Genomic DNA, 18,007 nt, shown 5'->3' on the forward strand with positions numbered 1-18,007 from the left:
CAGTACTGAGGGAGTGCCGCACTGTCAGAGGGTCAGTACTGAGGGAGCGCCGCACTGTCAGAGGGTCAGTACTGAGGGAGCGCCGCACTGTCAGAGGGTCAGTACTGAGGAGCGCCGCACTGTCAGAGGGTCAGTACTGAGGGAGTGCCACCCTGTCAGAGGGGCAGTACTGAGGTAACATTGATCAGTCAGTGGGGTAATATGATGGGGTAATGTCCCACTACAGAGGCAGTCTTATGAATAGTTCATGAATAACAACTGATCTGGTGGATTTAAAGATTTATCAGTGTTTGAAGAACAGCAAGCATTGCTTCCGCACCCTGGTCAAAATTTATTCCTTAAACAGCGTTATCTAAAACCACTACTCTCATCATTTAGCTCTTTGAGGGATCTTGCTGTGCCATCATTGATGACCATGTTTGCCAGGTACAATTTAAATGCACAAATTGTTGTTTGGTAATGCAAAATTGTATTGCTAAAAGAAAACAGATTTTTTCATCTTACACCTACCTGGACAATTTGTAAGAATCATCGTGGAGACAGCACAGCAATGCCTTCACCAATTACAGCCTACTTGCCAACCAATCAGCAATCTCCTCTCATACGCTGCAAATGTTGTTTTCCTTTCCCTCTGTTATTTCTTGCGAATCGTCCTGGCGACTGCAAGATGTAAAGCTTCGACAAAGTGTAGCTTTTTTCAGCAATACTCAATTTAAAATTATTTAATTGGCAGTGGCACACTTTGAGATCTCCCAAAGGTGTGATATGAATACCAGCTCCTTCCTTTTTTTCTATTTGCGTATTTAGATCAAACCAAAAATCTGAAAACAAGCAGTAGCAGCTAAGCAGACAGATCCACAGAGAGAAAGGTAGACAGAAAAGCAGACGATAGGATAGCCAGACAGTGAGTTAGGCCGACAAAGATGGAGTTAGAAAGGTAGAAAGATGGATAAAGAGAGGAGTAGACAGGGAAGAGAAGTAGAAAGTAGACCAGAAGTTAAAGAGATGGACAGTATCTCCACTTGCCAGTTTATTTCACTGTCTTTTGTGGTTTTAGCTAGAAAACACAATTAATACGTTTCTGGATCAACACAGTAAGGCTACACTCCAAGTACTTCAGAAAGCTTCACACTGTTCCTGTACGCTGTATTCTCACAAACAGATTACTCTAAGAGGCATTCCAACAGAGCACCAGCTGTAACACATGGGCACATCTGCATGCACTCCAAAATATAATGACAGTTTGGAAGCTCAGCAGCTCATTACTTTCAAAATGGGAAAAGTTGCAATGATTGGAACGACCAAGCTAGAAAACAAAATCAATGAAAACGTATCGGGTGGGTGAGTCAAAGTGTCTATGTTGTTTAAATTGTAGAAGAAGAAGAAGAATGTAGGAGGAAGAGAGAGTCGCAAAGACTGAGTGCCACTAGGTCCCAGGGCAAGATAGAGTTAGACTGGGAGATGATGAAGTGACTCTGAATTCAATAGGATTCCCAGAGGGAAAAATGAGAGGTGGAACACAGATAGAGTAGGAGGAATAGATTGCTGGATAATTTTATTAGTGCTTTGTAATTATAAAATCAAAATCCTGAATCTTATAAAAATAATTAACAGAAGGAGCTCAACAATGCAGTATAAAACTAACCACTCAGCAGGCAGAAATAAAGGAGGCTTTGTGGTTAACAGAAGCAGCTTGTTTCTATCTGGTGAGCTAACAACTCAAAATCTATTAGGATTGTGGTATATGCTCATTCTTAATAAGACACATAAAGAATAGCTAATGGTCAATTATCCTTCATTATAATTATCATCTGATTTGTTATTCAATTAAGAAAGAGGAAAAAAAATGAGACGGCAAGAGAGAGTAAGGGAAATAAGGGATCATAAAATGATAGAAAGCTATACATTTTCCTAATTCCCCTCTGCTGTTTCCTGATAACCATGCAAATGTTTTCCTTCAAGTACTTATCGATTTGGAAGCTAATACAGAAACTCTTTCCACTGCCCCTTCAGGCACCACATTCTAGATAACAACAACTAAAGAGAAAAAGAGGAAAGGTTATAAACGCATTTATATAGCGCCTTGAACATCCTCAGGCATTCCAGCTAACGAACAACCTTAGGATTATAATCACTATTGCAACATAGGAAACCTGGAAGTGAATTTAAGCATAGCAAGCTCCCACAAATACCAATGCCACAATGAGCAAATAGATTTTTTTTAAATTATCATATTAATTGAGAGGTTTTGGCTTGCCAGGAAACTTGGGAGTAATACACTGCTTGACACTGAGGATTTTTGATAGATTTTGTAACATATGGACATTGAGCACTGATTACAACTGTCAAGAACCACAGTAACATTTGCTAACTTTACTGGATAATTATTTGAGCTATCAGCAACTGACAGATATTAGCAATGAACAGGAACATGTTTTCAATCCATGATTTTAATTGGATAAAGTTGCTAAAAGGTTGCAATGCTTATTAATGTGACAAAACTAATAAAATAACATTCAGACACAACAAGGTGCAGGGCTGGATGAACACAGCAGGCCAAACAGCATCATAGGAGCAGAGAGGCTGACGTTTCGGGCCACAGAGGAAACTGCTTTCTGAAAAATATGATTTGCCCTTCTGATTGTGCTAACTTAGGTTTGCCTAATAAAATGATGAGTGAAATCCCTACACTGTGGAAGCAGGCCATTTGGCCCATTAAGTCCACACCAACCCTCTCAAGAGCATCCCACACCCCTATCCTATCCTTGTACTTGCCACAGCTGACCCACTTAGCCTGCACATCTTTGGACTGGTGCACCCAGAGGAAGGCCACACAGACAGTCACCTGAGGCTAGAACTGAACCCAGATCCCCAGTATTGTGAGACAGCAGTCCTAACCACTGAGCCACTGTGCCATCCAATATCCTATAATGTTAGAAGCACAATGTCAAATTACACAGTAAATAGAAAATTGAATAATCCATATGTCAAATATCAAATAGAGTTAAGTAGAATGCAGAACAATCCTGTGAATCCAATGTCCTAGAACCCTATGAATTGCACTGTAAGTCCAATGTTGAATAAACTTGTAGAAGAATGTCATTTAACATAGTGAATACTATTTCTAATAATCTTCCGAGAACTTCTTCCGAGAACAATGTCTAACATCAATGACAGTGTATTGTAAATTCTATCTAATGTTCAATGGCTTTTGAGTACAATGCTCAATAAGTCAATGAGTAGAATGTCCAATAAGTCTCATCTCTCAATGTAATTTCCAACAATCCATCAAGTACAATATCTGATAACCCTGTGAACAGAATTTCCAAAACTCCAGTAATTGCAATGAACATTAACATTTGAGTATTTCTCTATTCTTTTGGTCAACGTGAGTGTTGCTAGCATGGCCAATGTTTAAAGTTTTCGAGAAGATTTGTAGCTGGGTTGTGGACGAGGTTGAAGACATGCTCGCTGAGCCGGTGGGTTTGGTTGCAATCTTCTCAAAAAAACTTTAAACACCCACGGATGCAACACCCTCAAACTGGCTCACAGATGGGAAACAAATGCCATCCGCCTGAGTGTAACCCGCGAACAACTATACTTGCTACACAAATGCCTCAGAAAGCAGGTACTACCACAAAGCATAAAATATAAAGCATCTATCAACAATCCACAAGCACAGAGGGCAGCTGAACAGAACAGCTGCAGAATGATAAGGGTTATGATCAATGATATCCACAACTGCCTCCACAAATACGAGCAGGAAATTACATGCCAAAAAACTCTGTACTCCAACACAACCAACCAGGAATGGACATTCACACTGGAACAAGCCAACAGCATACAACAACAAAACACCAGAACAAAGAAAAGAATAGCCCTACAAGAAAAACTGTCCAAAATCACCCACATCAACAACATGGACAACACAGATTCATGGATTAAAAAACATCTTGGACCGACCACTTACAGACACTGAGAAGACAGTCCTAGTACACAGACTGAATTATAACTACAGAAACGCCAAAAAGACTGACTTTCTGGCTGCGCTGGAATCGACACTAAAGAGCAACAGACTCACGGAAGAAGTACAACTGACCATGTGACAGACGATAGTCCCAACACTGAGCAAACAAGGTAAGTGGAACATATTCAACACAGAAGAGATGAAAGCCTTGGAAAGACTTAAGAAAGACAGGAACATTGTAATCTTACCATCAGACAGACGACGTATGACAGTAATACTCAATAGAACCCAATACATCGAGAAAGCTATCAAATGCTGACGCCTACCAACAGATGGCGATAGACCCGACAGCACAGTTAGGGAACCGGGTCACAATGACCTTGAAGAAATTACACAACTCAGGAGACATCAGCAAGACAAACTACCAAAAAATGAAGCCAGAGGGATCCAACACACCCTGCTTCTACGGACTCCCAAAGGTACACAAACTAGGGGTCCCCCTCAGACCCATTGTCTCACTGCCAGGTGCACCAACATATAAACTGGCCAAAGAACTACAACAGAAATTGAAATACATAGTTGACAACACAACCTACTCCATCCACGCATTCCAAAGACTCCTCAACATCCTCAAGGACACCAGGATAGAAGAGGACGAGATGGTTATATCCTTCAACGTAACAGCATTATTTACATCCATAAACATTGACCTAGCCAAAGAGACAATTGCAACACTACTTTGGACAAATCAAGTAGGCAGGCACCCCAGGTCACCAACAACATCAATAAGAACACCACCATGAAACTACTAGATCTGTGCCTCACAACTCACTTCACTTTCAATGATGGCATATACAAATAAATCAATGGAGCATCAATGGGATTCCCAATATCAGGACTGATTGCAGAAGTAGTAGTGCAAAGGTTAGACTGAACAGCGGTCCCCACTATATAATCCAAACTCTGGATCCGCTATGCAGATGACACCGTCGTGATTATCAAATGCACAAAACTAGAAGAAACCCACCGACACATAAACAACATCCTTACCAAGACAAAATTCATGAAAGAAGAGGAGAACAACAAACTACCCTTCCTGGACATAATAGCAGAACACAAAAACCACAAGGAACTCCAGACTAGTGTACATAGAAAAACCACACATACGGACCAGATACTCAATTACAATAGCAACCACCCCAACACCCACAAACGAAGCTGCATCAGGGCACTATTTAAACACTTTGCAGCACTCCAGAATTATGCAAAGCAGAACAGGAGCACCTATACAGAGTCTTCAAAAAGGAATGGATCGCCGAAAAGCACAATCCACTGTTACCTCTGAGACAGACCACAACAGAAAGACACAACACGACCAGACTCATTAATCATCCTACCATATATCAAGGACATTTCAGAGATGACCACAAGACTACTCAGACCCCTAGGTACCAGGGTAGCCCACAAACAGACAACCACCCTACAACAGCTAATGCCGAATGTAAAGGATCCCATACCCAAAACCAGAAAAACCGGTGTAATATACATAATAGCATGCAAGGACTGTGAGAAACACTACCTAGGCCAAACCGGAAGAAAACTGACTGCACGGATACACAAACAGCAACTAGCCACCGAGAGACACGACCAATTCTCACTTGTCTCACACGGACAACGAGGGACGCAAATTCGACTGGGACAACACATCCATAATCGCACACGCTAGGGAATTCCTGGAAGCCTGGTATTCTAACTGGAACTCCATCAACAAACACATTGAATCAGGCCCAGTGTACAAACCACTGAGAAACAGAACGAGAAATGGTACCAAAAAAACCCAACAAATTGAGGCATATAAATAACAATCGGGACAGAACACCAATGCTTCACCAGAGGCGCACTGACAATGTTACTTAGCAGGGTGATGAAACATTTGCAACCAAACCCACCAGCTCGGCAAGAATGTCTACAACCTCATGGCCAATGTTTATTGTCCACTCCTAACTGCTCAAGCAAAGGTGACAATGAGCCACTTCCTTAAACTACTGCAGACCATCAAGGTTGGTAGACCCAAGATGTTCGAGGATTTTGATTCAGCAAGAGTGAAGAAAAAGCAATATAGTTCTAAGTGAGGCTGATATTTGGCTTGGGGGTAGCCTTGCAGGTAGCATTGCTGCCATGCGTCTACTGCCCTTGTCCTTCTAGGTTTGGAAGGTGCTGTCAAAGAAGCCTCGGGGATTTGCTGCAATGCATCTTGTAGATGGCACACATTGCCGCGACTGTACAACAGTGGTAAAGAGCGAGAATGCTGAATGTGGTGGCCGAGGTACCAATCGAGTTGACTGCTTTGTTCTGGATGGTATCGAGTATATTGAATTTTGCTGGAATGACGTTCATCCAGGCAAGCAGAGAGTACTCCATCGTACCTTGTACTTGCACCTTGTGGAAGGTAGTCCTCCTTAGGCAGACAGATGTTGAGTTGCTCAACTCAGAATTCCCAGTATCTTACATGCTGTTGTAGGCACATATTTATATGGCTGGTCCAGATCATTTTTTTTTGGTCAATGATGTTGACCTCCATGATGTTGAAAGTGGTACATTCAGTGGTGACAAAGTCAAAGGGTGATGGTTGGGTTCTCGATGGTCATGGTCATTGCCTGGTACTTGTATGGCATGATTATTGCTTGCATCCCAACCCTGGATATTGGCCGTATATTGTTGTATATGAACAACAAACACTTCAGTGTGTGGAAAGTTGCCAATTATTGAACATGTACAATCATCGGCAAAGAACATTACTGATGTATAATGGAAGGAAGGTCATTATTGAAGTTGCTGAAGATGTTTGGAATTTTTTTATTCATTCATTGCAGGTGAAGCTTAACACCATTCAGGTCAATCGGCCAGTTGATTAGCACCACATCCACAAACATCAACTCCTTCCACCCCCAACTATCAATTGCAGCTGTGTGTATCATCTGCAAGATGCACTGTGGACATTTACCAGGGCTACTTAGACAGCACTTTCCAAATCCACAACACTACCATCTAGAAAGGCAAGGGCAGCAGACACACAGGAAAAACAAGCCATTCATCATCCTGACTTGGATACATATCGCTGTTCCTTCAGTGTCACCAGGAGAAAGTTCTGGAACTCCCTACCTAATGGTACTTTGGGTGTACCAAATGCACTGCAGCGATTCAAGAATAAAGCTCACCACCCACTTCTTAAGGATAACTAGTGATGGGCAATAAATGCTGGCCTAGGACATTACTCTAGGCCTAAGGAACTCCTATAGCAATCTTCTAGGACTGAGATGATTGACCTTCATCAAACACAACTATCTTCCTTTGTGTCAGGTAAGACTCCAACCAGAGAAGAAATGTGCCTCTGATTCTCACTGGCTACAATTTTGCCTGGGCTCCTGATTCAACACTAGGTTAAATGCTTGTCAAAGGGCAGTCACTCTCACCTCACCTCTCCCATTCTTGACTACGTTTTGATCAAGGCACAGATTTAAGGTAGGAGGGGAAAGATTTAAAAGGGACCTAAGGGGTAACTTTTCATGCAGAGAGTGGTGCACGTATGGAATAAGCTGCCAGAGGAATGGTGAAGGCTGGTACAATTACAACATTTAAAAAGCATCTGGATGGGTATGTGAACAGGAAGGTTTTGAGGGATATGGGCCAAATGCTGGCGAATGGGACTAAGTTAATTTAGAATACCTGGTTGGCATGGATGGGTTGGACTGAAGGGTCTATTTCTGTGCTGTACAACTCTCTGACTCTGTCTATCATTTACTGGCTTCTGTTCGGCATGCACGTAGTCCTTTTCTGCCTTCATCAGGTTGACGCTTTGTTGTTCGGCATGCTGCTCCTAGCATTCCCTCCTACACTTTTCATTGAACTACGACTGATCTTCTGATTTGATGGTAAAGGTAGAGTGGGGACATGCTGGGCAACACGGTTATAACTTGAGTCTGAATACAATTCTTCTGCTTTTGCTGTCCCACAAAACTGCGCAGATATCTAATTTTGAATTGTTGGTATTCTGAACCTGTACCATTTAACATTGTCATAGTAGTACACAACATGATGGGTGCTATATTTAGAATGAATATGGGACTTTGATTTCACAATGACCATGCAGTGGTTACTCCTACCAAATCTGTAATGGACAGATGCATCTGTGACAGATAGAGGAGTGAGGACCAGGTCAAGTAGGATTTTTCCCTGTTCTTGGATCGCTCACCATCTGCCAAAACCCCAGGTCAGCAGCTATGTCCTTCAGGATTTAGCCAGCTTATTCAGCCATAGAGTGCTACCAAGCTACCCTTGGTGTCAGGCATTGAAGTCCCCATCACCAGAGTACATTCTGTGCAGCTGCCAACTTCATAACTTTCTCCAAATCGTGTTCAAAATAGAGGAGTATTGACTTATTAGCTGATGGTGGCCAGTAGGTGTTCATCAGAAGTTGGCTTGTCCATGTGTTACTCATGCCATGAGACTTCATAAAGTTCAGAGTCAATATTGAAGACTCCCGGGGAAACTCCATTCCAATTGAATATCACTGTGCCGCCACTTAGGTTGGGTCCATTCTATTAGTGGATTAGGTTATCTTCAGCAACAATGACGGTGATGCCTGGGACATTGACTGTAAGGCATGTTATCATGAGAATGACTATGTCAGGCTGTTGCTTGACCAATCTGTGAGATAGTTCTCCCAATTTTATTACAGGTCTCCAGATGCTTGTAAGGAGGACTTTGCAGGGTTGACAGGGCTTGATGTGTCACAATTGGTTTTGGTGTCTTGGTGGATGCCAGGTGGTTCATTCAGTTTTATTCCTTTTTGATGTTTCTGTAACAGTTTGGTACAACTGAGTGGATTGGTTGGTCATTTCAGAGGGCAGTTAAGATCCAACCATGTTGCTGTTGAATCATATGAGGATTAAGATGACCGATTTCCTTCCCTAAGAATATCAATGAACTGTAAGGGTTTTTATGACAATCGATAATAATAATTTCATGGCCCCATTATGGGGACAAGCTGTTAATTCCAAGCTTTATAATTAATAATTAATTAATTAATTTGATGTATATTACACCAGCTGTTGTATGGTGGTGTTTCAATGTGTGACCCCATGAATTTAGCACAGATCTCTGGATTTTTGGTCCAGTCACACATAACATTCAATAAAAAGTAGAATACTCATCAGTACAACTTCCACAAGGGTGGTCTTGATGATTTCTTTCTGCACTGTAGGGATTCTATGATTCTATGACTTCAATCATTTTGGATGTACAATGTCTCAGAGTGTTGTGAGTACAGTGCCCAATAAAAATAAGAACATATTCTCCAATGACCCTGTGAGCACAGTGTCCAAGAATCCTACGAGGAAGATGTGTTGCAAAGGTGTGTAAAGTACTTGTAGATTTGGAGACAGGAAGTTAGAATTTGGGTGTTTGTAAAATGTTAAGGTGGGGGGGGGGGTGCGTGGTAAAAGCAGTACGGAGTCCCTTTAAAAGATGAGGTGCTTTTTCTATGCTTAGAGATTTAAAAGGGATGTCTGTGAGCAGTTTGAAAGTTTACAAGTACACAGACAGCACCCAAATTGAAACATTTGTATTGAAAGGCCACACAGTTAGCTTGCCGAGCAGCAGCTTCTTTTACCATGACAAGTTTAAATTTAGCCAATCAATTTGAACCAGGCGCTTAGATACCGAAAACCAATTAAATTTAAATCTGATGGTTTTGACAACATAGGATCAATCTTATTGTAAGAAACTGATATGTCATCAAAGGTATAAAAGATGGGGGCAGTTGGACAAAGACAGGAGAGCTAACTGCCATCTGCCAGAGTTAACAGCTCTCAGCTTGCAAGAGAGAATTGCTGGCTCTCGTAGTCTTCTCTAAGTCTTTAGAGAAAGCACCATCTAAATTAAAGGTACCAACAGCATAACTAGTTAATATTCCTGACAGAAGAACTGATGGAGAAGGCATTCGTCTCAGAACATTCGATGGAGAAGGTGTTCCTGACAGCATATTCAATGGAGAAGACACAGAACATTCCAGAAGACACTTAACCTGGCTGTAATTTCAAGACACTAAATTCTATGTTTTTTTGTTTCATTTAAGTTGGACTTGTATTTTTTGAAAAAGCATTCCATTAGAATCTTGTTTCATTCGGGAATAGTTGGTAGTAGAGCTTCATCGGAGGCTGCCCCGAGGATGTTATCAAGCATGGTAACGAAACGTATGCGAAACAACAAGCCAGCTCGGCAAGCCAACCAACCTCAGTTAGTAGTTAGAAGGGGTTTATTCGGGTTGTTAATAGTTTAGTTAATTTGTTCATTGTTAGAGTTCGATAAATAAATTGTTACTTGTTGATTGTAAAGTGAGTATCAGGGATTTATTTTATTTAACCACTAGAAGTTGCTGAAAGGCAGGTTACATTACTTTTCACACTCCTTTTACAGATTATAGGGCTAGGGCTTTAGATTTAGTTCTCAGCAGGGGGCATGGGGGGGTCAACCCCTGCCTTATAACAAATGCCAATATGAAAATAACAATAAACCTGTTAAACTTGTGTGTACAAGTAAGCTTAGATATCTAAAACCCGTAAGCATAATCTCCAACAAATATGGGAATGCAGAACCTATTTATTCTGTGTGAACAATATCAAATAATGCTGAGTAGAATATGGAAGATTCCTGTGAGCTCAATGTTCCAAAAAACTAAGACAGTGATGTCCAATGACACAGACATGCCATGTTCAACAACTCTGTGAGTACAATATCCAATTACTCTGTGAGTATATCTATTAACCCTCTGAGTACAATGTCTATTAACTCTCCGAATACAATGTCAAACACTCCTTTGATACAGTGTTCATTAAACCTGTCAGTACAATGTCTAATTACCCTGTATTCAGAGGGTTAATGGATATAATCGCAGAGTAATAGAAAACATTCTGAGGGGACTTTACAGAGAAGGCATTTCCATTAGTGGGAGAATCTCGAAATAGGGAGCATAATTACAAAATAAGGGGACACTCATTTAAAACTGAGCTGTAAAGGAATTTCTTCTCCTAGAGTTAGTGAATGTCAGGAATTCTCTACCCCAAAGAATTATGGAGGCTAGATCATTGAAAGTATTTAAAGAGGAAGTAGATAAATTTTTGAAGTATCAAGGAACTGATAGTCATGAGGAGCTAGCACAAAAAAGGGAACTGATACCATGAGGAGATCAACCATGATCTTATTGAACAGTGAAACAGGTTTCAGGGGCCAGAAGGCCTGCTCCTGCTCCTATTTCTTATGTACATCAACAGCATCGAGGACAAAGTCCCTTGTTGTATTGGCACCCCATCCAGCATGCTCAACGTTCACGCATTCCACCATAGGTGCACAGGGGCAGCAGTGTGTGCCATTTACAAAATACATGGCAGCAAATCTGTAAGGCTACTTCTAACGCACTTTCTAAACCCCATGACCTCAACCACCTAAGACAAGGGCAACAGATGCCTGAGAACACCATCACCTCCAAGTCACACACCATCCTGATTTGGAAATATATCACCAGTCATTCAAAATCACTGGGTGAAAATCCTGGAACTCCCTTCCTATCAGCACTGTCCTCATATCCTACACTCCAGCAGTTCAAAGGTTCAGCTCACCCACACCTTCTCAATGGCAATTAGGGTTAGGCAATAAATGCTGGCCTGGCCAGTGATGTCCACATCCCATGAACAATTTTTTAAGAATTGTCCAATAACTCTGAGAAGGCTTTTCAATAATACTGTGTCTGCAATGTTCAATAAACCTGTGAGAAGGATAACTTGTCAGCAGTGTCAATAATCCAGTGAATGTAATATTCAAAATGTCCAATAATCCTATAAGTACAATACACAGTAGCCTTAGAAATATAACTTCCAACCATCTGGTGAATTAAATATGCAATAATACTCTGAGCACTGCACCCAAGTAGCCTGTGTGTTTGATGTCCAATTGCCCTTTGAATACCGTGTCCTGTAACTCACAAATCATAGCAACGCAGCACATTAATAAAACTTCCCAAACTGTTTCACAGGTTCGTAAAAAGCAAAAATAGACATTGAGCTAAATAAGACAGAATTTGGAATTGTGACTAAATCTTGTGTCAAAAATGTAGGTTTTAAAGTGCATCTTAAAGGCTGAAAGAATGCTAGTGAGGCTGAGACATTTAAGAAGGCAATTGCAGAGTAGAAGGTCTAAGCAATTGAAGACATAGCCTGCAATGGCAAACCAATTAAAATCGGGGATGTGCGACAGGCCAAAGGTACTTAGAGTTGTGTGCCTATAGAAGATTGAAGAGATGTGGGGGTTGGTGCTGCCACGAAAGAATTTATAGACAAGGAAGAGAATTTTTAAATTAAGGTATGGGTTGAGCAGAAGGTACTGTAGGCTAGTGAGCAGAGAGCTAATGAGTGAATGGGATTTGATGACGTGAAGGCATGGACAGCACTGTTTTAGATGACTTCAAGTCTGCAGAGAATAGAATGTGGTAGGTCAGCCAGCAATGGGTTGGAATAATTAAGTTTAGAAGTAGCAAAGCCATGAACAGGGGTTTCAGCTGTAGTTAAGTGGAGGCAAGGGTGATGCTGGACAATGTCACAGAGATGGGAATGCACATTCTGCACAATCATAGTGATAGTAAGATTCTGTAGTCAGATACCGATCTTGGGTGTGACACTACAATTGCAAACTGTTTTTATTCGCAGATAGTTGCCATCTTGATGGACTGAGTCGGTTGCTAAAGACAGGGGTTTGGAGCAGAGTTCAAAGACAATGGCTTCAGGTTTCTGAAGATTTAACTGTATTTAGGTATTGGTTGTTGATATAATGTTGTGAGTGCAACTTGCAATAATGTTTAATGCAATGTTTATTAACCCTGTGAGTACAATGTCCATTAATCCTATGAATACGGCATCTATTAACCCTGTGTGTACAATATTAATGACCCTATGAGCACAATGACCAATAACCGTTGAGGTTGGTTGGTTCGTTGAGCTCAGCGAACCAACCAACCTCAACACCCACAACCCGACCTATAAATCTATTCCAAAACCTTAGAGACCAATAACCGTGTAAGTACAGTACCCAGTAAACAATTCACCAATTCATTCTCAGCCAAGAGGGATCTCTTCTCATTGCAGCCAGAAAGTGTTCTCATTCGTTAGTAAGTGTAATAACGATATTGCTCACAATCTGTTCAGAGATAAAAACCATCAGAACTCGATTGGAGTCAATTGTGCATAAACTGTTATCTCCACAGCTGGGACCAACTCATAAGGTAAATTCTCCGACTTGGATCAGAATAAAAATGAAAACAGTAGGAGTTAGCAGTGTTGTTATTATGTAGGCTCTCTATAATGTCCCAGGATATTTAAACTCACCGCAGATATCCTCAGAATCCAATGAACAATCTCAGTATGCACTAGATGTCAGATGTTCCCAGCACATTGTGTTGTCAGGTTAATCACCACTTGGGAAAATGAGGATTTATCATCTGAAGCCACTCAAGAGGGGGTCTCTTCACTACATCAGGAAAATTGCGCTTTGTACTAAATGTACCAATTTGCTGCATTTGGGAATATCAGGCAGCCTGATGCCACCCGCCTTCAATTATGCTATTTAGCATTGAGACTTCTAACATGGAACTTTTATGGTGTAGTGAAAGTGTTTTTACCCCTGGGCTAGATAGGCCTGGGTTCAAGTCCCACCTTCTTTAGAGGTATATATTAGCATTTCTGAAGAGGTTGATTAGGAAAATATCTTGAGCCTTGTATTATTGAAATGGAAAACTCAGACTTAAATCTATGTTCCAGTAAGTTATGAAAACAAACCGATTTAGAATGTCATTCTTGATGAAGTTCAAAATATTGTCAGTAACATTTTTCAAACTTCCTTGATAGTCTGTGGCAGATCATTCAGTGACCAAGTGATCACAATGCAACCTTTCGTTTACACATGCCTGAGAATTATATTTTGCATCTCCTCTGTCAAATGTCAGTGCTGCATGGTTTAAGCTTGTATACATATATTTATTGTCTGTACTGAATGCATGCATTCATTTGTATGTGTAGTTTCTGTGAGGATCTGTGTAGGCATTTGTGTGCATTTTCACTTCTCTTATTTTCTATGTATGTATGTTGCATTGTGTTTGTGTACGTGTGTGTCTGTTAGTACCTTGATGATGTACAATAAGGGAATCCGCAGTTCTGTTCACGGCTGTCAGTGAAACAGAAATTGTGTGAGTTGATACTGGAGGGGAGTGAGATTCTAGGCTAAATCCAGTGGATGGTGCATGGAAATAATTGCGAATATGGAGAGAGGTTGAGCTGCTTGGTGCATAGCTAAGTGACCCAGACTATTGTATTCAGTGAATGACTGATCTACAATCAAGCATAAGAACAATACAGCTGAAATAATAGAGACAAATATTTGAGAGGGAAGAAGATTCAAAATAAATAAAGATAAAATGATTTTTTAAAAAAGGACCATTATAATTCGAGTGAGCTGGAGTAGAATAGCTCCAGATTGTTTGATCCTATTGGTTGTCAGATAGCTGACAAGAGAGATTTAATAAAAAACATCTACTAAACTCAGATCTCAATTTCACCCAGTACAGACTGGAGCTTGGGTAAGAGTCAGGTACAAATATCTCCCTTCTTCAATCTCACATGTCTCAATTCATATCCCAAGCTGGGAAGACTGAGATCCATACTATCTCCATTCATAACACGGTGTGCCATACACATGAACCCTGACCATCTAATATTGTTTTAACAGTGAAAATGACAGCAAGCAAACTGGCTCAGTGGTGAACCCAGGAGTTGCATGCTGCTGTTTGCAAATTGTTCCCAGCGGAGCTAACACAAACTCGGTCTTTGAAATCGTCAGCAGTTCTGTCCTTCCTGACTGCCACTATCCACACTTGTACAAAACTCTTAACATTGGGAACCTTTATCTTAAACGATTTCTAAATTAGAAAAAAACCCAGAGTTGCTGTCTCTGCGGAAAGGGAGATATACTGCAACAGTGCCGTGGATGCTGGTTGCTTGGAATACCCCAAGAATATCAACACCATATGCAAGAGCACCGAATGATGTTCAAATAAGCTGCGGGTGTTACACAGCTCCAAGTGTGTAACAGAGACCAGTAGTTGCACAACCCTGGGTGTGTTAAACCCTGTATCAGAACGATCAGATCTCTTGCACGCTCTCACGCTGACTCCATTTCAGGGTGAACAGACAACATTGGAAACCTAGAAACTGGAAACTGCAGTGGCATTTTACCCTGAGTATCCAAACTGCAAAATGAAACAAGCTCAACTCCCCAACACCAACTTCAATAAATATTGTGCAGCAATTTCTTAAAAGCAAATATTAACAACACTAAACAACAGCCTGCTAGTAATAATTACCCCAAATTTCTAGATACGATTTTGTTGCAAAAAAAAGGTATTTCCGGGCAGATGGTTTGAATCCGAGATCACAGCGAGTAACTATTCTAAGAACGTTATCTCTCTGTACCCTCACGAGACTCTATTCAAATGAACCCCCTGAAACACTCCATTGCACGGTGTCCTTGCTAAGGGAGCCTTAGCCACGGTTGGTCCAGCACCCAACATCTCCTGTTCCTTTAAGACCCGTCGCCATCCAGTCCCGGGATCGATTCCCCTTTTTTTATTCCCCCCTATTTTACTCACAGGCGTTCGTGACGGCGAAACTGTTGCTAATGTCCACGTTCTCCGTCTGGGTGATGAGCTTGTACAAAGTGTCCGTGTTGTAGAACGATAATCCGAAACGGAAAGCGGAATATTCCTGGGATTGCTGTTTGGGGAAGAGAGCACCTGGGGGAAGGGGTGGGAGAGAGAGAGAGGAGACGGATTGGGAATTAATTGAGAAGGAATTTCAATCCACTGACCAGATGGCATCAGGACAAAAACACAGTACATTCAGGGCAAAATTCGGATTTGGCTGATAGAAAAAAATGAAAGCAACTTTTTCCTTTGCAAGAATGAATGAACATATGAAAGTGAGAAAATGCAGACACAGAAGTAACTCCTTACCGATTTGCAAGCTGCTGGGGAACGCTCCCAAAACACATCCCAACAATCCCGAGCACAGGATGGTGAGGATGGATTGCTGCATTTTGCCTTTTGCATCGGCGAGCTGGGCTTCACTCGTTCTCCCCGCCGTCTCTGCACTTACCCACTCCTTAACGCCGCTTTGGATAAAGGAGGATTTGCTTTGCTGCCAGCGCGTCCCCAGCGCGGAGCAGCCGCTCGCTCACACACACACACACACACACACATACAAACAGGCACAACGTCCCCAGCGCGGAGCTGCTTCACAAACAACGTCCCCAGCGCGGAGTCGGAACCCGAGCGTCCCCAGCGCGGAGGCAACAACCAATCTCCTCGCTCCGGGAGGTGGAGCAACAGGCAGCTTTTGTCCAACAGCAGCGCCAATCTCTGGCGGAGCGGTCCCAGCTCGGAGTGTCCCCAGCTCGGAGTGTCCCCAGCACGGAGTGGTCCTGTTTACTGTTGCAGCTTTTGACAGGCAAATCGCGATCAGGCGCTCTCGGCTGTGAGACATGTGCAGCATGACTTGATTATCAATTTACTCAGAGGAGGACCATTCCCTAGTGACTGTACAAATGGGGCTCCAGGGATTAATAAAAGTGGCTTTATTATTTATATATGTATATAAGAATCTTGTTCCGGCTAGCTACCATGATAGTGTGTGTATGTGTGTGTGTGTTATTGTGTGCAATGAGTTGAGACTGTAAAAAAAAAATCAGTGGAAGACTCGTTTCCCGTGGTTGTAAAACAATGATTCTTCCTACAACATGACTGAATGATGTAAGTGGGTGGCAGGGTTTGAAGATAGGCTAATGTAACCATGGAAACAGCGTGAAAACCCCCCTCTCATGTGGAGAGCTGGTTAGTGAATAAGAGCGAGAGAGCGGCGTGTTAAAATGCTGTTCATTCCGTCGGTCAATTCAAGAGGACGAGAGACAAAGGAGTGTGTGTGTGTGTGTGTGGGGTGGGAGATCACAATTCTCCACGTTCAGCCAGACTTGGACATTGATATTTATTTCGTAAAGCAGCAAACATAATGCTTCTTATCTGAAATAACATTGCTCAGTGAGATCTGGGGTGATGCGGAGGAGTGGAGGGAGGCAATCTACTTTCAAAGATCTCATCAATTTATACATTAGCATTAAAGAGCTAGAAGGGTTGCCATTACTTAAATCTTTTCCATTGAGATTCAGGGTGACTTCCTTCCATTTTGGAGTTTTGGAACCTGGGGTGACCAAACAGTCCAATTTTGGATCCTCACAACCAGCCCCAATTGGGATGTGTGCCTGAAGCAGAAAGATAAAAGGTTCTAGAATTTAGAAGCTGAAGCCACACAGGGAGCTCTTAGAGAGGTTATTCTGAGAGGAATTTTAAAAAGTCACTACCTTCTGTAATAAGAAGTCATATTGTGGAGCAAAGGGTTGTGACTGCTGGACAGGTGGCAATAATGAGCGACTCTTATGATCTAATCCATAAAATGAAACATTTTTCCCATGACCCTCATACATTCAAAAGAGACAGAAAATGGGGAGAGTGAAAAGAAGGCCAAGATAAGGAATGGATAGCTGGAATTGCTCCTCAGATCAGTAAGGTAAGTACTGAGGGCAGAGGTGACAAGTGGAAGCCAAGGTGTTTCCATGGTGACAAGTGTTCAGAATGCTGGAAGTTGAAAGTGGCTACCTATTGGACTTGTTGACTTGTAAGAATGAATCTGAAGAAGATACTCAGAAGGAAAAGGCCATAAATCAGACTGTAACTTTAATTATAACAAAGAGACTGGTGTTAGCCATTACTATGTTAGAGAATTACACAGGTTAAATGAGAAATATGAAGGGTTTTTATCTAAAGGGAAGATAACCCATTTTTCTTCAAAAGGAAGAATCAAAGCCCATAACTGTTCTAAGAGATAAAGG

The 18,007-nt window shown here is 41.6% G+C and overlaps 1 protein-coding gene across 2 annotated transcripts in view; it reads right to left on the minus strand.

Moving 5' to 3' along the window:
* gria1a (glutamate receptor, ionotropic, AMPA 1a) overlaps positions 1-16,161 on the minus strand; it is a 194,456-nt gene extending 178,295 nt beyond the window's left edge. For both annotated transcript variants that reach the window (XM_048603593.1, XM_048603591.1), the window contains exons 1-2: positions 16,080-16,161; positions 15,717-15,860 (exon numbers count right to left, since the gene is read on the minus strand). In XM_048603593.1, the coding sequence (XP_048459550.1) occupies positions 15,717-15,860; positions 16,080-16,161 (226 nt within the window). The remainder of the gene's footprint in view (positions 1-15,716; positions 15,861-16,079) is intronic.
* Between the last annotated feature and the right edge of the window lie 1,846 nt (positions 16,162-18,007).

Source organism: Rhincodon typus, chromosome 12, assembly GCF_021869965.1.
Source record: "Rhincodon typus isolate 14 chromosome 12, sRhiTyp1.1, whole genome shotgun sequence".
Classification (NCBI taxonomy): Eukaryota; Metazoa; Chordata; class Chondrichthyes; order Orectolobiformes; family Rhincodontidae; genus Rhincodon; species Rhincodon typus.